Consider the following 22,460-nt stretch of genomic DNA (forward strand, 5'->3'; position numbering starts at 1 on the left):
TACCTACGCACTGCCAGTAATAAGATATCCAGCAGGCATAATAAAGTGGACTGAGGAAGCCATCAAAGAAACAGATATAGCAACTCGTAAACTGCTGACCATGCATGGAGCACTCCACCCAAAATCTGATACTACTAGATTGTATCTTGATAGAAAAGATGACGGTAGGGGACTCAAAAGTGTACAGCAGACAGTGAAAGAGGAGGAGCAAAGCATCAAAGCATATGCAGCCTCCATGGCCATCTCAGATAAGTTGCTAGCTGAATTTCAATCGACTGCTCTTACAACGGACCTACGCCCTGATGATGAGAAAAGTGACCGGCACACGAAATCTCTTCTTGGTGCTTACCACCAACAAATATCTAAGGTTGGCGATCTTCACCAGACATATATGTGGCTGAACAAAGGAAACCTAACGGCCAATACAGAGTCGCTAATCATGGCAGCCCAGGAGCAAGTGCTTCCAACAAGGCAACTCCAAACGAAAATCTATCACACTAGAGACGATCCTAGATGCAGACTGTGCAAAGATACACCTGAGACCATCCAACACATCATCAGTGGATGCAAGCATCTAGCAGGGAACGCATACACTGAGCGGCATAATCATGTCGCAGGTGTTGTGTATAGAAGTCTATGTGATGAGTATGGCCTTAATAAACCACAACGCTGGTGGGAAGCTCCTGGTAAGGTCAATGAAAATGACCGCGCTAAGATCCTCTGGGACTTCTACATCCAAACTGACAAGCATGTCCTAGCAAACCAACCAGATATAGTGGTGGTAGACAAGGAGAACAAGAGGGCTACTATAATAGATATAGCAGTACCCAATGACTACAATATAGCCAGCAAAGAAAAAGAAAAGGTAGAGAAATATCTCCCTCTTGGAGAAGAAATTGAAAAATGCTGGAATGTAAGAACAACTGTAATCCCAGTAGTCATTGGGGCACTGGGCGCAATAACACCGGCGCATAAAATGTGGCTTGCCCAAATACCAACAACAATCAACTCAGGTGAGTTGCAGAAAAGTGTGCTATTGGGAACAGCTAAGATCTTGAGGCGAGTGCTCAAACTCCCAGGTCTCTGGTAGGAGACCCGCGTTAGAGCAGAATTTACCACCCATACGGGTTATCCGGGGTGAGGAAACAATTATATATATATATATGAGTGTATATATGCATATGTAATGCATTATTAATGCTATAGGTGATTACTTCAAGATTTAGTGATTTGAGCTTTAGAATGAATTAAATTTAATATAATGTATTCATTCTTATAAGAATATTTGCATATAACGGTTTCGAAATACGAAGCAAATATTGGAAGAGATGAACTTCGGTATGAGATCTGACTGTAATGGTAACGTGTAGGAACTGAATTGAACTGTATGGAACTTTTACAAAGACAGTTTAGCTAGAAATGTAATGAAATGCCTAAAATGTATAGCCTTTGCCGCATATTTCTATCACTCACTCTGCCACTGAACGAACACAATTTGCCCTAATATGCAACGGTTTTGATACATCAACCAAATATTGGAACGCATTTACTTGATATCCTACATCATTGTGAAGCCATCACTTGAGTTCTTTTACACTGAATGTCCAGTCTCGCACCAAACATACCTGTGGCCAAAGGCTGCACACATATCTGGGAATTCACCTCTCCATTTTCTGGCACAGTCATTATGGTTGATGTGTGGTCAGCATATTCTATTCCTACAGTCTGAAGCTCACTTTCTTGCTCTGCATCCACCTCCTGTCACATGATACGAGTACAATATGTGTATACGAGTTGTACTAGAAACAGTAAAACATTGCTCAATGTTTGGAAGGAATGTTGAGTTATAAAACTGCTGGTTTTTGGAGCGTAAATGTTCAATATGTCCACCTAGGATTGACTACTAGAACTGGGGCTTCCATTTATCTATCTCTCCATTGTTACAAATGGTCAAATGGGAACAGGTTGTATATTATAATAAAAAAAATCACACCGAACCTGTGAAATTAAAGAAAGATCATCACTTACCATGCTATTCATCAGCTGTATTTCTGTGTCCCCTAGGTCCCCAGCATCAACTGTGGCAATAGCATATCACCGTTCACATAAAGTTGCACAAAACAATTTCACAGGCTTCTGTCAAGATTTTAGATATTAAATTAGGATATTATTAGGCAAAACCAATATACAGTCATATCTCAACATATGAGTGCTTCAACACAAAAAAAATTGAGATTCAAGCAGCATTTTGAGCAAGTTTTTTTGTCGAGATACAAGTAATCTTTGAAAGTAACGAGCTGGTTCTCGATGGCCACTATATGGCCAAGTATGCAAGAGTCCGCTTACGAGAACAGAGTCGCTCGGTCGTTCTTCTCGAATGACTTTGAAAGAAGTTTTTAAAAGTCAGCTAAAAGTTGTAGTGAATGCGAGGAAAAAGCGCCAAACTGGAAACAATAAAAAATAAGGACTATCAAATTGAAGTACGGTAAATTTGGTAGAAGATTAGAACTTAGCTTTAAGTGTGTATTTAGTAAGCTAAATTCATCTGAGTTAAATTCAATGTTTCCGTTAAGTAGCGTCACTAAAGTTTAGTGTACTGAATGTGTTGCTGTCTAGTCTATCACACGGCCGTTAGCCACTACGTCTGTCTCGTAGGTAAAAACATGCAATAGCGTTCATAGTAATGTTACATTTTATTGCAGATTTTAATAACAAAATAAGTACTTGTTACTTTTTTACTGTATGTACCAAATTACAATAGTTGAAACATGTTTTTCCACTGTAATATCATGTTTTATGTCGTTTTTTCATAGTATGGTAAGGAATTAATTTGTACATGCATTTAGTCATTTTATATAGGAAATAGTGCCTTGAGACACAAGTAAATTGACATACAAGCTCAATCCCAGAACGCATTAAGCTCGTATGCTGAGGTATGACTGTACAACAGTGGTTCTTAACCAGGGGGGAATTTTGGGATTTTAGGGAGGAATTTTGGGATTTTAGGGGGAAATTTTGGGATTTTAGGGAGGAATTCGGCAGTTTGCCAAAGGGGATTTCAGTGGCACCAATTTATTTTATATAAAGGGCAGTGAGGAGTGAATGAATTTCAGTAGTTTGAACAAAGCAAAGATCTAAAACTGTGGAAAAGGTAAGGATTGCTACACTACATGCATATACATGTACATACCTGTAATATAAATTGTTCAGTTACCGATTTGGTTTGCATAAATGTATAACATTTTGACAATTTGCTCTGTAGCATAACATATCTATGATGTTTTCCTCATGTAGATATTGAACGTATTTAAATATTTTGATTGCATATCCCATATTGTAGGTGTTAGAAATGTCAAAGACAAAACATATGATGATTCTTACCTTAACTATGGATTCACTTGTATGATTAAAAGCGGCATAAAAGTACCACAATGTGTTTTGTGCATGAAAGTGCTCGCTAACGACTCCATGAAACCACATCAACTTAAGCAACACTTAAGAAATAAACATGCAGAACACATGGATAAATCAAAGCCGTTCTTTGAAGCTAAAGAGAGAAATCAAGTGGGCAAAACTGGATTCCACTGGCAGCTTTCATATCCAGGCACAGGCCACTACCGAGGTATCCTATGCTCTGTCTTACCGTATCGCCAGAGATAAGAAGCCACACACCATCGGTGAAACATTAGTTAAACCTTGTCTGCTGGAGTGTACAGTGTTACAGTGTTACAATGTACAGTGTTACAATGTACAGTGTTACAGTGTACAGTGTTACAATGTACGGTGTTACAGTGTACAGTGTTACAGTATACGGTGTTACAGTATACGGTGTTACAGTGTACAGTGTTGCAGTATACGGTGTTACAGTGTACAGTGTTACAGTGTTAAAGTATACAGTGTTACAGTGTACAGTGTTACAAAATACAGTGTTACAGTATACAGTGTTACAGTGTACAGTGTTACAGTGTTACAGTATACAGTGTTACAGTATACAGTGTTACAGTATACAGTGTTACAGTGTACAGTGTTACAGTATACAGTGTTACAGTGTACAGTGTACAGTGTTACAGTCTAGTCTCTATCACACCTCCGTTAGCCACTACCATCTGTCTCGAAGGTAAGAACACTATTACAGTACTGTACGTAATAGTGTTACATTTTACTGCAGATCATAACAACTAGATAGGCATTTGTTATTTTGTGAGCGTAGGTGGTGATTTAGAACCAATAAAAACATGTTTTCCCATTGTAATATCCTGTTTTTAGTCATTTTTTTCCTTGGTGTCAGATTAATTGGTATTTAGTTATTTTATATAAAAAAATTTGATTTGAGATATGAGTGAACTGACATGAGCTCGATCCCGGAATGCAGCAAGTTCGCATCTCAAGGTATTTCTGTAGATAGCACAATGCTACAAATTCCTTTGTTTACTAAAACATCGTACAGTGATGATAAAAACCACAAAAGGTCAATAAAATGGGCTGATCATAGACTTTTTATAAATTACTATATATAATGGTAGTTAGTAGAGAGCCGAATAAATTACTAGTAGAGCATTAGTCTGTAGCCTGAGTTCTTTACATACTACTACTTACTAAATGCAGAATCATCTTGCCCCTCAGCAGTTTGCATAGCAGGTGTGAACTGTACGTCACTCTCCATACTACTATCCAATGGGATTCTTATAATCTACATAAAAGAGTAAGCCAGCTAAACCCCATCACAGTAACATATATATAGACTCAGACTTAAGATTATCAGAGATGCACCACAATTGGGTTTCTTGCTCATAACATCTCACATTTCAGAACCTAGTGTTTATATTGAATTTTTTTATCCCAGAAACAGGTCATACACACAAACAATATTGAAAATAAAAGAAAAATGGTGATAGGCAAATCAAACCTTACGTAACCAACGGAAACAGTCAGAAGCTGAGCGTGCCATACAATGAGGCAATCAGGTACAGAGTAGAGGCTACTGCTTATTTTCTGATACACCCTAGGACACTTATGTATTCGCGGCATCTAACTTTCGCGTTTTCGCGGTGTCATCCTCTCGCGAAAATTTAATGAGCGAAACTAAACTCTCATAACGAACGAGTGAAAACGCGAAGTTAAAGAGCTTCGTTCATTGATATCCACAATAAAATCGTCATATTAGAAATGCAGGCAATTTTCGTCTGTGGTTGGGATCAATGGGAAATTTCTGGTAAACTCATTATAGCTAATACACCGACTGAACAGCATGGCAAAGCAAATTAAGATTATATCAGTTTATTCACCGAATTTGTAACTGATGAGGATGAAAGTCTGGTAGGTGAAGTCATAAAATTGAAGAATAATTATTGTAGTGATGAATTTTATTACCAACCAAAAACAATATCAACCCTCATCAGGTCCAACCACATTATCTCTTCCACTGCCAACCATGTACAAATTCGCTATGGGCCTAGTGCCAGCCATTTTACCGAAATTGCCGATATTGCTTCATGATATGTATACAGTATTTGTTCAAGTTCTACATACTTTAATTATCTGTATAATCACGAAAATCTAAATTGGCTATTATGTCATCAACAACTAATTACCTGTTTTATGACTCGCTAGTTAATGAACTCACAGAAAAATGTTCGTTTTTAGATTAGAAATTCTCAAACAAAAGTTTAAAATTGCTTCGTTGTTTTAGGCTGATTTTATAGAGAAATCTTTGGACAACACAGTCAATTTCATAAAACTCTTAAAGACCGTGGGTTATGCGGTCAACAAATAATAAAATCAGGTTACCACGCAATTGCTGAGAAAGTCCAAAAATGTGTTTATGGCAGTGGCCCCTAGAAAATGCATAAATGCGTTTATGGCAGCATAAGGGTTATACAGTTTTGGTTGTGAAGTTGGTTGTTACCTATCTATTTTCTTCTTCTTGGAATTCGAGTGTGAAAGTCACGGCGGGAGGGACCTAGACATCATTGATAGTCTAAGAAACATATGGCAGCAAGTGATAAAATTGAATTGTCGATCTCACCCACACATTTCAACCTGTGGTTTACAAATACAAACTAGTCCCAAATTGAATTTTTTTTTACTAGCAACTGGACCTGAGGAATGTAATCTGTTTTTTTCACTGCATTTATTTTTTCATCACTATATTTTCGCACTCATCAGAGCCGTGAAATTAAGTTGCAGTGAAATTTTACTCTGTGTGCTACTCACGAAACTAAATACTAGCGAAATATAAGTGTCCTAGGGCAATCATAACATAACACACATGAACGCGCGCACACACACACACATGCATGTACACACGCACAGTTTGAGCTAAGGTATATATATGTATGTGTCTATACGGTGCACCGCTGCCATACAACATTAATTCGTTCTGGTGTTGGCATCATAAGGCGAAAATGTCGTATGGAGGAGTATAGGAACCAATAGTAATTATCTAATGCAAACACCACCAATAAAAATCATCGAAATTTTATATAGATGTACATAAACACAGTAAAATGTACATATATTGTATATATGATTATATACATATACATTACTGTATACATACAGTAATGTATATACATGTATAAGTAAAACAGACTTTTTCTAAAAAACATCACAGACCTGCACATCAGAGGTTATACCATCTTGGTTCTGCAGAGGAACTATCTGGGTGACCACCTCCTGATTGTTGACTACATTGATGTCTGTCATATGTATACGGTGCTTGTTCCTCAGGTGACGCTTCATGTCCGACAGATTGCCAAACAAATAGTCACAGGTGACACACTTGTAGACATTTGGAGGCACGGAGTCACCAGCTATGCCTATCTCACTCATTGATGAGCTTTCCGTTGTGTGGCTGTATGTAATGCCTGTAAAATGCTAGCCACTAAATCTTCCATTTTCATTTTACAGAAGTCTGGTAATTACCAGTAAAAGAGACCCTGACCATTAACTCATGAACATTTTACAGAAGTCTGGTAATTACCAGTAAAAAAGACCCTTACCATTAACTCATGAACATTTTACAGAAGTCTGGTAATTACCAGTAAAAAAGACCCTGACCATTAACTCATGAACATTTTACAGAAGTCTGGTAATTACCAGTAAAAGAGACCCTTACCATTAACTCATGAACATTTTACAGAAGTCTGGTAATTACCAGTAAAAAAGACCCTTACCATTAACTCATGAACATTTTACAGAAGTCTGGTAATTACCAGTAAAAAAGACCCTTACCATTAACTCATGAACATTTTACAGAAGTCTGGTAATTACCAGTAAAAGAGACCCTGACCATTAACTCATGAACATTTTACAGAAGTCTGGTAATTACCAGTAAAAAAGACCCTTACCATTAACTCATGAACATTTTACAGAAGTCTGGTAATTACCAGTAAAAGAGACCCTTACCATTAACTCATGAACATTTTACAGAAGTCTGGTAATTACCAGTAAAAAAGACCCTTACCATTAACTCATGAACATTTTACAGAAGTCTGGTAATTACCAGTAAAAAAGACCCTGACCATTAACTGATGAACATTTTACAGAAGTCTGGTAATTACCAGTAAAAAAGACCCTTACCATTAACTCATGAACATTTTACAGAAGTCTGGTAATTACCAGTAAAAGAGACCCTGACCATTAACTCATGAACATTTTACAGAAGTCTGGTAATTACCAGTAAAAAAGACCCTTACCATTAACTCATGAACATTTTACAGAAGTCTGGTAATTACCAGTAAAAAAGACCCTTACCATTAACTCATGAACATTTTACAGAAGTCTGGTAATTACCAGTAAAAGAGACCCTGACCATTAACTCATGAACATTTTACAGAAGTCTGGTAATTACCAGTAAAAAAGACCCTTACCATTAACTCATGAACATTTTACAGAAGTCTGGTAATTACCAGTAAAAGAGACCCTGACCATTAACTCATGAACATTTTACAGAAGTCTGGTAATTACCAGTAAAAAAGACCCTGACCATTAACTCATGAACATTTTACAGAAGTCTGGTAATTACCAGTAAAAAAGACCCTTACCATTAACTGATGAACATTTTACTGAAGTCTGGTAATTACCAGTAAAAAAGACCCTTACCATTAACTGATGAACATTTTACAGAAGTCTGGTAATTACCAGTAAAAAAGACCCTTACCATTAACTCATGAACGTGAAAGTGACGGTCAAACAAGAAATATTTAGTTAATGCTTCAAACTAGTATGAACCTTTTTGTATTTTTATTAAAATTATGTCACAATATTAATTTGTATCTTAATATTATTTGTATATGCTATATAGCATAATACCACAAATACCGAAGTCCCTACATTTAAGCCTATCTCACGTATGAGCCGACTACAACTCTGAAATCAAGGAATTTATAAGAACTCACATATAAGCCGACACTATATATTGTAACACACTGCCTGTATATATCCGAGCCAAAGATCGTGGTCCGTATCTATCAAAGCAAAAGGTTGTGGAAATTGAGCAGCTTTTGCAGGCTCAGTACAAAATGCTTCTGATTGGTGAGCAGTTGTATAATTAGCCTATCCTGTTTCTGATTAATCGAAAGAAAACAATCATTTGCTTGTGTTGAGCCAATGAAAAACATGTTTGCATCGTATGCTGACCGTAATTTCGCTTCGCAAAAGCACATTTTTATAGCTATTTCTTCTTTGCTTCGATCAGACGCATTACAGGTACTTCGTAGATCAATGGACTTGATGATTATCTATTGGACAATAGTAGTAGTGACAGTGAGTATTTATTTATAACAGTAATAATAATTCTGTAAGCTATAGTAATAGTGGTAACTTGTCCGACTCGGAAAATGCTCAACTTGCCAACCACGGTAGTATGAAGAGGACCAAAAAGTGTCCGAACTGATTCTGCAGCATTTTTGTGGCCTTTTTATGGCATCACATGATCATCATCAAATTTTATCTTGATTAATTGGGTCAAATGTTATAACAACTTATATGTGTCAATGTCAAATATTTGGTTTTACCGAATATTTAATTGTTACTGTAAAAAATTTATTTGGTAGCCACAGAGTTAATGATAGTGGTAATCATTATTGTTGTCTTACTTCTATATATAAATCTCAAAGTTTGTCTGTTTTCATTCGCCGTCTGTCCAGCTATAACAATTAAAATCTAGGAAGAAAATGCGCTTCATACTAGCTTTGAACTCACGAAGCTAATCCTAAGCCATTCTTATCATTCTCATCGCTCTTACCATGTACTGTACACGTTTTCGCGATTGCATACGCTAAAGTATTAATTAATACAGTGCGCCCAGAGATACGATGCCCTGTTATAAGATTTTTTTGCCTTCCTCTATGAAACACGATGCGTTTTCATCCTCGCCATACTCGGGCGAATTTGTTTTCCGTCATATGATATTAACAAAAACTTCTCTCGAAATTAAAATTTGGCAGTCGGTGTACTGATTATGACAACAATGCTGATATGCTATTCGCTGAAATCCCTCCCAAGATGCCTAAAAGAGATATACAATGCTGGTTATCTCAGTTCAGCGTTATTCGTTATAATAAAAATGAATTTGAAAACAGATGTGATAAAATTTTAGACTATGACAAAGTTGAAGTTTTGTTTAGTAAAATACATACTAAAACTAGCTTCAAGTATGTGTTTAGTATGCTAAATTTATTCAAGTTAAGTTCAATGTTTATGTTATACATCTGTCTCGAAGGTAAGAACTCCCTATGGTACGTACTTCACATAGTACATTGTAATGTTACATTTTGTTGCAGATCATAACCACTAAATACACTAAAGTTGCTGTAGGTAAATACAGTAACACATTTACATTTAAACACCTTTACAGTTGTTTTATTTTTTCTCTTAATTTATTTCAACTTGAAGGTTTACTTGAACAAAATTCACATTACAGTTATTTGGTAACAAAAGATTCACCATGTCTTACTCTGTTGTGTTGTAGGTGCAAAATATGTGGAAATGTGATTACAAGGTCATGAAAGCTCAAAAACGAACAGTTAATCGCAGCCATCACAAAAACGCCGTAGTATGGAATCTCTTTATTTCGATGACACTCTCAAACCTTTTGGTTATTGTTTTGAAACATGATGTTATCACATGAAATTAAAGGCCAATAAAAGTCTCAATATAAAACGTCTCGTAGCACCAGTTTATGACAAACACTTCAGATTCTACCGGACAGCCCGTATCAAATATAGATGCTGGCTACCTTACAGTTTCGTTTCAGCTTGGTCTAATCCTCTAGTCGTAATCTGATCATGCGACCTATACTTCCTGCCAAATGGCGCGGACAATTTTTACAGCATTTTTCGACTATCACAGGTGACCAACAGGCTCCTCATGTTTATTAGAGAATGATATGCACTCCTTCGAGCTAAGGTTAAAAAATTAAACGAAATTTACGGTAGGTTTTGAGATATCAGTGCTCAAAGAGACAGCATTACAATGATGATGAAATAGACGCGTAAGGAAAATAGACATGGTTTTATTGAATGCGTGAAGTATATTTGTGAAAATATTTCGACGAATGAGGTTGCGTGAAAGTGTAAACAGAAGCTATTGTGTTCATCTACGTCCCATTTGAGCCATTTTAGAAAGGGATTCTAATCTACGGCGTTTTCGTGATGGCTGCGATTAACTGTTCGTTTTTGAGCTTTTATGAGCTTGTAGTCACATTTCCATGTATTTTGCACCTACAACACAGCAGGGTATAGGACATGGTGAACCTTTTAATACCAAATACAGTCAAACATGGATAACTCACCCACGGATAGCTCGAACACATGGTTAACTCGAACGGTTTCTTTGGTCCGTTCCCACGTAATGATAAATTGCTATAGATAACTCGAACTCAACACTGTTAACTCGAACTGTTTTTTTCCCAACGGCTACCGAAACGGTTGTTATAGCTTTAGAAAATCACTTTATTCCAAGCCATAGAGGTAAACCTCAACTTTTCATAATTCATAAGCGTCGTTATTACCACCATCGGCAAAATATTTTTGTCAACGACTTTTCTAAAGGTTTGATGAAATTTGATTTATACCAAACATCCGCTTAGCGATCGCCCTTCGGAAGCAAGGTAAAGTGAGGTGATCTTTGCATAAACTTCAAGAAAAATCGGCAAAATTGATCGTGGGTAAAACGCTCAAAAGAAAAAGATGTCTCAAACCTCAAACAACAAACCAATCTCAAGTGATAGAAAAATCTCTATACTTTTTGATAAAAATGTTTTAAACTTTACATTAGAAGCATTTAATTTGAAACAAGCCATTTGTGCTTTTGATTTATATTATAGTTTGTATATGTATTGATGTCTTTTCTTTTGAGCATTTCAACAACGATCAAGTTTTGCCAATGTCAATCTAAAAAACGTCCTGGCAATAACATCACCTCAAACAACAAACCAATCTTAAGAGTTAGAAAAATCTCTATACCTTTTGATAAAAACATATTAAACTTTACATTAGAAGCATTTAATTTGAAACAAGCCATTTGTGCTTTTGATTTATATTATAGTTTGTATATGTACATGTATCTACTAATAAATAAGTAAATACATAGACTTGTGACAGTGCTCTGATAACTTGAACGCTCTGATAATTCGAACACTTCCGCTCGGTCCTGTGAAGTTCGAGTTATCCATGTTTGACTGCAATTGTAATGTGAATTTTGTTGCAAGTCAACCTTTAACAGACACTCTTCTCATGATATGAAGTTTGAAAGTGAGAATGGTAACTGTTCTCATATGTTAAATAAAAATAAATTTTCTGTGCAAAGACTTTTTTATTACTCGGGCAATGCCAAGCATTCACCTAGTCTATATATATATTTTTCAAAGTTGGTCGTGCGTATGTATATGTATATGTGTGTATGCGTGTCCAGCTATAGCTATTAACATCTTAGAAATGATATTTTGTGTTCTGATGGATTTCAACACGCGGAGACTGCTACCGCAAGCTTAAAATCCAGGCGGTCTACCATTGAGCCATACAATGTGTAATAATCTAGTCTAACCTATAGCTATCATTTACGTTATAGTGTTTGCACATGCGAAGTATTTTAGCATTGTTAAGAAGCCTGTTAAGAAATGTTTTTCGTAAGGCTCAATTACTATATCTGGGGTCAAGGCCAACTCTTCTCACGTGGACGATTATATTACATGTATCTTCGTAAGAAGAGCCTCAACATTCTCTCACCGTTCGGTCAGACGAGGACTGTACAATATATACTGTACAATATATCTTTTTTACATTTGTACCAGTATCGAAAGGTAAGTATACCAGTATCCGTCGTGTTCAAAGTTTTGATGGATAGCTTTTGCTGGAACAGTAACCTTTTTATATACATACACACTTCTAGGCAAAAATTGTTATTATTAATTCAACATATTCAGGATTTTAATGTTGTTTTCTCAGTTCGTATTAATTGTATCATCACAGAATCATCTTTTATTGAAATCGCAGCAAAACAGACTTAATTTAGCTAATGCTTGCTAATTATTTCACATTTATATCTAAACCCTTTTATAGTTGTTTCATATTTTTTAATTTACTTGACCTGCACAAAAAATTTTCTTCATGATATGAAGTTTGAAAGTTACAGTTGTTTGACAAAGTTAGAAACCTTTACATTTTTTGAAAATTTTCTTTCAAATTATTTCAACTACACAAAACACTTTTCTCATGATATGTAGATCAATAGAATCTATTATAATAATTGTTAAAATGTAGTGAGCCCTGAACACACCTGGATGACATCTGGTGTAGTGAACCCTCATGTAGCCGACAGTATTGGATGAGTAGTAACAGTGGTTACAGGAGAATCGCTTGACAAGGTTGTGGGTCTCGAGATGTCGGGTAAGATGACTCTTCTGAATGCCTTCATAGTCGCACCTACAGCATGAGGTCACAAACCTACAGCATGGAAGTAATCAAACCTACAGCATGTGGTCATCAAACCTGTAGCTTGCGATAAGTATGCCTATGACTAATTCCAGTCATACCTACAAGTTATGGTTGTATTTAATGATGTTCTAGAAATAGATAAAATATAGCTAATGAGTAATGATACTTATGCCTACTATTTGTGAAAATCTTACCAACAAGATGAAAAACTCATGATCATCAAATGTCATAGTTATAGCTACAAAAAGAGGCCTTGTAAGCTTTGACCCAAGTTTTTACTACCATCCCTAAGCAACTTTGACTCAGCTTCCCCTAGGGTGTAAAACTATGATACTTGTGAGTTAAGTCTTTACAATATAGCATTACATAGACTGAGAGACTAAGCAAGGATTATGCATCGATGTGACCAACAAGCGCGTGTCTTACTTACTTGTCACACTTGAAGAGTCGTCCTGAAGCATGTGACCGTTCATGCCACCGCAAAGCAGTTTTGCTTTTGTATCTTTTGCCGCAGAACACACATGGGAAAGGCTTCTGTTCAGCGTGTCTGAGCATGTGCGAAGTGAGCCCACTGCGAGTTCGACATGAGTATTCGCAGAGTTCACATTTGAAGGGTTTAATTCCCTCATGAATCTGACAAAAAAAGTGCATGTGTAAGAACTATCAAACAGCAGTACACAGCGAAATGGTGAAAAAGAGAACAAGTGAAGTGTATATTGACGGTTACCAACTGAATACTGTTACTGTTACCAACTGAATACTGTTACTGTTACCAACTGAATATTGTTACTGTTACCAACTGAATATTGTTACTATTACCAACTGAATATTGTTAATGTTACCAACTGAATACTGTTACTGTTACCAACTGAATACTGTTACTCTTACCAACTGAATATTGTTACTCTTACCAACTGAATATTGTTACTGTTACCAACTGAATATTGTTACTGTTATCAACTGAATACTATTACTGTTACCAACTGAATATTGTTACTCTTACCAACTGAATTTTTGTTACTATTACCAACTGAATACTGTTGCTGTCACCAACTGAATACTGTTACTGTTATCAACTGAATACTGTTAATGTTACCAACTGAATACTGTTACTTTTACCAACTGAATACTGTTATTGTTACTAACTGAATACTGTTACTGTTACTAACTGAATACTGTTACTCTTACCAACTGAATATTGTTACTCTTACCAACTGAATATTGTTACTCTTACCAACTGAATATTGTTACTGTTATCAACTGAATACTATTACTGTTACCAACTGAATACTGTTACTTTTACCAACTGAATACTGTTATTGTTACTAACTGAATACTGTTACTGTTACTAACTGAATACTGTTACTCTTACCAACTGAATACTGTTACTCTTACCAACTGAATATTGTTACTCTTACCAACTGAATATTGTTACTGTTATCAACTGAATACTATTACTGTTACCAACTGAATACTGTTACTTTTACCAACTGAATATTGTTACTGTTACCAACTGAATCATGCATCATCCTAGCATAGTGCAAATCAAAAAAACTAAATTTTCACTGTTTTGATTTCACCTATACAATATAAATGCCATCGCTAAACACCGCTTCAATTATACAAAATGACACAAGTTGTCAAGTAAACTCTTTCCATCCCACAAGAGGTTGTTGAGCAAATTGTGATCAACTGTGAATGAGGAGCAAGAGGCTGGTTCCTTACAGTACATTCTTGCTACATTAAAACAACGCTGTATTATTGTTATTGTTAATGACAAGATTGGTGTGGTCTTTTGCTAGCTGCTTTTGGATACACATTGGCTGTACAGAATAAGTTAAAAAGACTAGAGAATGAGTGTATAAAAACTTAAAGACTGTAAGATTAGATGATGCAAACAGTATTTTTAAAGTATGCTTACCTATATAGATCCTGAGAAGCATTTTAATAAAAAAATTATTGAAACTACTTGTAAGAAAATAAATATGGGCATCAAGTTGAATCACTCTCTGTTGAAAATAGAAAATAATTTCACAATTATCTTTTTTTTAAATTAATTGTAGACAAAACTTTCTGTTGCAACCACACCAAAGAATTCTATAAGACAATATAAAGGAGCATAAAACTCCCCGATTTAATAACCAAATTTACCAGCAAACATCCCTGATTTACAGATTGTGAAGAAGCGTGATGCTGACACCTTCAACTCACCCAAATATGCTTTTGCAGTTCCACATTGTTGTTGGTAAACGTCTTGTCACAGTATGGACATTTGAAAGCTTTGCCAGCTATATAACACAACAAATCAATTCACCTGCAACATGGCTAACTTTTAGCATGAAAAGCAATTCGTTAGCAAAACCTAACTGCTCTGCTATCAATAAAGATCATTACAAAGCCTTATTGTTGTCTGAAGTTCAAAATTTTAATTGAATACAAGTCTCCTTGAAATGAAACAAAAGTTCGAAAAACCGTTACGTACATTTCATAGCGTCTGTTCTTCGACCATAACCGCTCATCTTTCGTGCAGATTCAGCATCTACCTCGGGATGCTTGCTCAGTAGGTGGTTCCTGAGGCCACGTCTCCTGTTAACAAACCAACTTCCCATTCAACAAATGTTAGAAAAATTAGGTCAAAACAAAGGAAGGCGAATAATGGACTAAATCAAGGTAAGGAGAAACATTAATGAAAGAATAAGTATTTGGTTTCTTTTTCTTTGACATGAATACAACCTTCCTTCCTAATACAAAATATATATTAGAATATTAACAACATTCAGCGTTATACTCAATATATTATTATATTATATTATTAACAGTATTGGCAGAATTATTCTGAAGCTTTGGAAAGTGGCCGATAAGTTCAGTTGGTTCGAGCCTCAGTCTAATAATCTGAATGTCATGCATCTCAGCCCCATATTGTCAAACATTTTAGTTATCTCATTAATTGCATGTAAAAATATTGTGATTGTGTAAAAATTGGCACATTTAAAGCGATAGCTATTGCAACACAAAAATAAAAGGCTTTGACATCCATACTGCAATTGATTATTTCTGACAATTGAACATCGATTCAAGTCACCTTGTGACGAACCTCAAACGAATCTCAAATGAAGTTGCTTTCAGAAAGGAGTTACAATGCAATCTGTCCAACGAGGACCACAATGAATCAAATATATAAATTATTTCTTATTTGTCACTTATAAAGGCTTACGAGTGAAGAGCCGTAACTGTCATTTACAATTTCCCACTGTAATACAAAAAAATACTTGAGATAATCCTTTGTCTTTGTTGTATAATCACCATAAAATATATGAAAAATATGAAAATGTAAAAATGGCAATGCGTAGGTTTTAGAGGTGGAGGTGGTGATGAGAAAGCGTCAAGCAACTTCCCCTTACGTAGGAACTTACCCTTACTTAGAAACTTACCCTTACTTAGAAACTTACCCTTACTTCAAAACTTACCCTTACTTAGAAACTTACCCTTACTTAGGAACTTACACTAACTTAGGAACTTACACTAACTTAGGAACTTACCCTAACTTAGGAACTTACCCTAACTCAGGAACTTACCCTTACTTAGGAACTTACCCTTACTTAGAAACTTACCCTAACTTAGGAACTTACCCTTACTTAGGAACTTACCCTTACTTAGGAACTTACCCTTACTTAGGAACTTACCCTAACTCAGGAACTTACCCTTACTTAGAAACTTACCCTTACTTAGGAACTTACCCTTACTTAGAAACTTACCCAAACTTAGGAACTTACCCTAACTTAGGAACTTACCCTTACTTAGGAACTTACCCTTACTTAGGAACTTACCCTTAGGAACTTACACTAACTTAGGAACTTACCCTTATTTAGGAACTTACCCTAACTTAGGAACTTACCCTTACTTAGGAACTTACCCTAACTCAGGAACTTACCCTTACTTAGAAACGTACCCTTACTTAGGAACTTACCCTTACTTAGAAACTTACCCTAACTTAGGAACTTACCCTAACTTAGACTAGGTCAAGTCTAAATTCACTTAGTTTTCATACATGCTTTTGCGTTTTTATTATGAATCTTCAGTAGCCTCTAATGGTGCATTTAAACTGGCCGATTTTGTCACCGATTTTGTCGTGCACAGACAAATTTGATGAGTCGGTGTCGGTAGGTGTGAACAGAAAAATCGGTGTCGGCACCGATCTGAAAGTCGGTGTCGGAGCTACCCAGCAGTGCCCGGTTGCCCCGACAAATTGGACGCTCATCAGCCAATCAGAAGCTAGGAGCCTCTGGTTAAATGAGCCTAGGCTTTAATGACAGTGCTAAGTTTATGAAACGAAAGGGCTAGGTTTAATGAGAGGCTAGAAGACTGTCATTAAACTTTCCCTCGTTCTCTTTTTAATAGTGAACCAGCATGGCTAGCAACGATGTGAACGCGAGAGTACCAAAAAATCAAGTTAGTTCTTTAATTTAAATTAATTAAAAGTGAATAGCCAGTTGTACGACTACTACTAGTTCTACTACTAGTACTACTGTAAAGGAATTTGCCGGCCTTTACTTGGTACGATCTAGATTATGTCATACAGAAATAAATTGCGTGTGATTTCATTCAATGTTTTATTAGCGAAGGAAATTTACTAGCCGAGGAGCGTACGGCCATTTGCTCTGTCTACTAAGTGAGCGTTGCTCCCTTATATACAATAAAATTGCCCGTTTCGGCTAACGGGACCGAGTGAGAACACCGGCTAACAATGTTTGAATGGCCAATAATTAGGCCCGCTAGTGCGTTGATATGGCAACATAAACGACGACAATTGATAGCATAACGAGTAACAAGGCTAACAATAAAAAGGGAATAAAAAGGACAACCCATATAATAAAATATTTACAGACATATAAAATATATACAAACATATAATTACAAGAAGTGTAAAGTGTTGGCCCGGCGTCCACCACACTACTACTACCACTAATATACATTCACCATTCAATCTTCTTCATTATTCATTTTATTTATTGTAATTACTCGGACGAAAAAACTGTACGTACAGTTCTTTGCTCGGATTTTCATTGCCTTGTCATTCATGCATTGCTTGGCATTCAGTAGTTGTTTCTAGCAATAGTAGTAGGAGCAGTAGTAGTAGTGTAGTACTAGTATATAATTTTCCACATCAAGCGCGTTGATTTTTATGTGTACTCGTCTTCGCGTGGCCGGGTGAAGGTCAAAACGGCGAAACCCTGTGATTGGCTGTTGGTACCGACAAAAATCGTTTGATCGTTGCAATGTAAAGGGGGAGTCGGTGTCGGCGTCCACATGTGAAATGTCTGAGGTACCTGTCTGAGTCGGGGTATTGGCACCTAATCGGAGTCGGTGTTGACCAGTGTAAACGCACCATTACACTTACCAATCTGCAATGCTCTAACAAACTTTGAAAGTAGCATACTGGAAATCTCTACTAGTTTGAATATTCATAGACCAGCATTAATAGCTAGTTGTCTTTACTAGTGTACACAAGACTTCATGTTTCATTATGTTTTAACTGACAAAATTATAGGAATTAGCTAATTTTAGCCGTGTGACTGAATAGACATCTCATAAACTTATCCACACTTAACGGAGCGTCTTTCAATACAATGGTGCATTTGTTGCCGAGTAGAAAGCATTGCTCTTTGGATGATCAATGGCAGCATAGTTTACTGGAGTGACTGGGAATTCATGAGATAGATGATAACAATAATTCAAGCGAACAAGAGAAGGAGCCTTCAGGTAAATTACCTAGTTGTACGAGACTTTCTCCTTGATGTTATCATTGTCAACTCATAGATGAAAAGGAAAAAAAGGGCAACTGCTTTGCGTATGACAGATTATATGAAAATGAAAACCGTATAAGCACTAATATAAAAGAAGGAAAAATTAAAAAGCACGAACCCTGCAAGATACTGCTCACACAGTGGACATTTGAAGGTCTCGTGCCTGTTCTTGTGATCTATCAAGGCCATTCTGTTTTTAGAGACAAAGTCACACTGAGTACACTTGAAGAGCTTGTCCTCATGTCGAGAGTTTATATGAAGTTTCAAGCTGTTCTTGGAAGAAGCTCTGTGATCACAATAGATGCACGAGAATGGATTCTCTTCTACAATAAATCGTGAGACCTGTCAGTCTATTAAATTTAACTAGCCTCCAGTCTGTAGACACAAAATATATGGTCTGCATATATAGTCTGTAGATACAATATATATAGTCTGTAGATACAGTATATATAGTCTGTAGAAACAGTATATATAGTCTGTAGATACAGTATACATAGTCTGTAGATACAGTATATATAGTCTGTAGATACAGTATATATGGTCTGTAGATACAGTATATATAGTCTATACTACTGCAATCAGGAGAAAAGATTCAGAGAAAAATACATCATGCTAGTAGAGTTACAACTAATCAAATCTTCTGCGCACATACACGCTAAACAACAAACAGAGAAGGTAACTTGGTAAATTTTTGAGACCTCATACAGGTCACACAGTTGCTACAAGATGAGCAGATTTGACCACTCAACATGCATTATCAACTGATCATGCACTTTGATTGGTCATAGCAACTACCCAATTTTCCCACATTTATAATCTTCTACCGACTATAACGTGAGAGAATAGGCAGCATACATACAGAATATCATCTAATACATGGAAATATTTAGAGTATCAAAGATACTAGGTTCATGACAGGCCCTGCTAGTGCAGAAATGTGAATAAACTGAGATACGATGTTGCACTAAATTTAACTGTGAGAACGAACTAACCTTCGTGATGAACAGTGTGCCCTTTGAGTAACTCCTCAGATTTGAAGAGCAGCCCACATTCTGCACATTCTTGCTCACCGTGTGTCTTTCTATAACATATCGATGATGCATATCACTTAAATCAGGTACTATAGAAAAGTATACGGAAAATTCGTCCAGGCAAGTACAGTGATATCTCGACACATGAGTGTACCAACACATGGCAGGCAAGTACAGTGATATCTCGACATATGAGTGTACCAACACATGGCAGGCATGTACAGTGATATCTCGACATATGAGTGTACCAACACATGGCAGGCAAGTACAGTGATATCTCGACATATGAGTGTACCAACACATGGCAGGCATGTACAGTGATATCTCGACATATGAGTGTACCAACACATGACAGGCATGTACAGTAATATCTCGACATATGAGTGTACCAACACATGGCAGGCATGTACAGTGATATCTCGACATATGAGTGTACCAACACATAACGAGAAATTTGAGATACAAGATAGCTCTCGATGCGATCGCTAGGTGGCTGAGTATGTGAGAGACTGCTTATGAGAATGGCATCAAAAATTTTTTTTAAAGAAGTCAGCTAAAAGTCAAGGTGAATGTGAGGCAAGAAGAGCCAAGCTTGAAAAAAATAATAAAAATATGGAGGCGCAATTAGAATTAAGTTTAGTGAGAATAAAACTGATTTTAAGTGTGTTTAGTAAGCTAAATTTATCTAAGTTGAATTTAAAGTTCATGTTATGTTACATAGCATCAAAAAATGTAGCATTCTGAGCGTGCTTCCGTCTAGTCTCTATCGCACCGCTGTTAGCCACTACCATCTGTCTCGAAGGTAAGAACACTATTACAGTACTGTACGTAATTGTGTTACATTTTATTGCAGATCATAACGTATAGATAGTCATCTGTCACTTTATGAGTGTAGGTGTAGCCTGTCTTGCCAAGCTGTTGTTTTTGCGTAGTTGTCCCCCCGTCGAGAGGCGAGCAACAACAGCTTGTCACAAGACGTACTGCACCTGATGCATCAGCTGCCCTTATAGGGAGTTGTTCTCTTCCGTCTACGCGGCTTGGCCGCGATGTTATGTCGGTCGCTCCATTGGTAATCATAACCGATTTCACGCAAAAATTTATGTAGAAAAATAAACAAGATTACAACGTTTAACCAAAGACCAGTTTCTGTGATAAACTTTAGTAGAACTTAAGAATAAAATAAACTCAAAATAAAATCCATAAGAACAAATAAAACTGACTGATAGAAAAATAGAAATAAAACTGACTGAGCGCGCAAATATCGACATGTTTAGTCGCTGTTGTTGCCTAAGTTCTTAAATTCTACCAAAGTTTACTGCAGAGACGGGTTGCTGGTTAAACGTTATAATCTTAACTTTTCTACATAAATTTTTGCATGAAATCTGTTATGATTACCCATGGAGCGACCAGAATAACATCGCAGCCGAGCCGCGTAGACGGAGGAGAACAACTCCTTATAAGTGCAGCTGATGCATCAGGTGCAGTACGTCTTGTGACAAGCTGTTGTTGCTCGCCGCTCGACGGGGGACAACTACGCAAAAACAACAGCTTGTCAAGACAGGCTAGTGTAGGTGGTGAATTAAAACATTTAAAATATGTTTTCAGGTTTTTCGGGTGGGAACAGTCATACCTCGCCATACGAGCTTATTGCTCAAATCCCTCGATTGCCTATCTAAGAATCTAGCAATTGTGAATCAATGACCTCTGCGGGCCTACAAAAAACAGACAGCAAACATAAAAACATGCAACACATATGACAGTATACCTGATGTCATCAAAGAGCTTTTTAGTCATTGGTTGAAATCCAAGCTTGCTGAGGATGCTAGTGTTTTCATTAGATGGTTGTGAGGGTGTAGCTAAGTTCTCTATAACAGTCCTCTTAACCTCAGGTAAATACAGAGATGCCTACAGTCACATATAACCCCTCAGGTAAATACAGAGATGCCTACAGTCACATATAACCCCTCAGGTAAATACAGATATGCCTACAGTCACATATAACCCCTCAGGTAAATACAGAGATGCCTATAGTCACATATAACCCCTCAGGTAAATACAGAGATACCTACAGTCACATATAACCCCTCGGGTAAATAGGGATATGCCTACATTCACATATAACCCCTCAGGTAAATACAGAGAGGCCAACAGTCACATATAACCCCTCAGGTAAATACAGAGATGCCTACAGTCACATATAACCCTTCAGGTAAATACAGAGATGCCTACAGTCACATATAATCCCTAAGGTAAATACAGAGATGCCTACAGTCACATATAACCCTTCAGGTAAATACAGAGATGCCTACAGTCACATATAATCCCTAAGGTAAATACAGAGATGCCTACCGTCACATATAATCCTTCAGGTAAATACAGAGATACCTACAGTCACATATAACCCTTCAGGTAAATATAAAGATACCTACAGTCACAGATAACCCTTCAGGTAAATACAGATATGCCTACGGTCACATATAACCCTTCAGGTAAATACAGATATGCCTACAGTCACATATAACCCCTAAGGTAAATACAGAGATGCCTACCGTCACATATAACCCTTCAGGTAAATACAGAGATACCTACAGTCACATATAACCCTTCAGGTAAATATAAAGATACCTACAGTCACAGATAACCCTTCAGGTAAATACAGATATGCCTACGGTCACATATAACCTTTC

At 36.6% G+C, this 22,460-nt stretch overlaps 1 protein-coding gene across 1 annotated transcript in view; it reads right to left on the reverse strand.

Annotated features, from left to right (window-relative positions):
* The window catches only part of LOC137390580 (zinc finger protein ZFAT-like), a 37,631-nt gene that overhangs the window by 4,662 nt on the left and 10,509 nt on the right, over window positions 1–22,460 (reverse strand). Inside the window, exons 10-20 of the mRNA XM_068076909.1 lie at window positions 21,539–21,678; window positions 19,735–19,823; window positions 18,861–19,065; window positions 15,421–15,524; window positions 15,150–15,226; window positions 13,369–13,571; window positions 12,781–12,926; window positions 6,616–6,866; window positions 4,597–4,690; window positions 2,029–2,078; window positions 1,626–1,758 (exon numbers count right to left, since the gene is read on the reverse strand). Of these exons, the coding sequence (XP_067933010.1) occupies window positions 1,626–1,758; window positions 2,029–2,078; window positions 4,597–4,690; window positions 6,616–6,866; window positions 12,781–12,926; window positions 13,369–13,571; window positions 15,150–15,226; window positions 15,421–15,524; window positions 18,861–19,065; window positions 19,735–19,823; window positions 21,539–21,678 (1,492 nt within the window). The remainder of the gene's footprint in view (window positions 1–1,625; window positions 1,759–2,028; window positions 2,079–4,596; window positions 4,691–6,615; window positions 6,867–12,780; window positions 12,927–13,368; window positions 13,572–15,149; window positions 15,227–15,420; window positions 15,525–18,860; window positions 19,066–19,734; window positions 19,824–21,538; window positions 21,679–22,460) is intronic.

The sequence above is a fragment of the Watersipora subatra genome, chromosome 3 (assembly GCF_963576615.1).
Source record: "Watersipora subatra chromosome 3, tzWatSuba1.1, whole genome shotgun sequence".
Taxonomy (NCBI): domain Eukaryota; kingdom Metazoa; phylum Bryozoa; class Gymnolaemata; order Cheilostomatida; family Watersiporidae; genus Watersipora; species Watersipora subatra.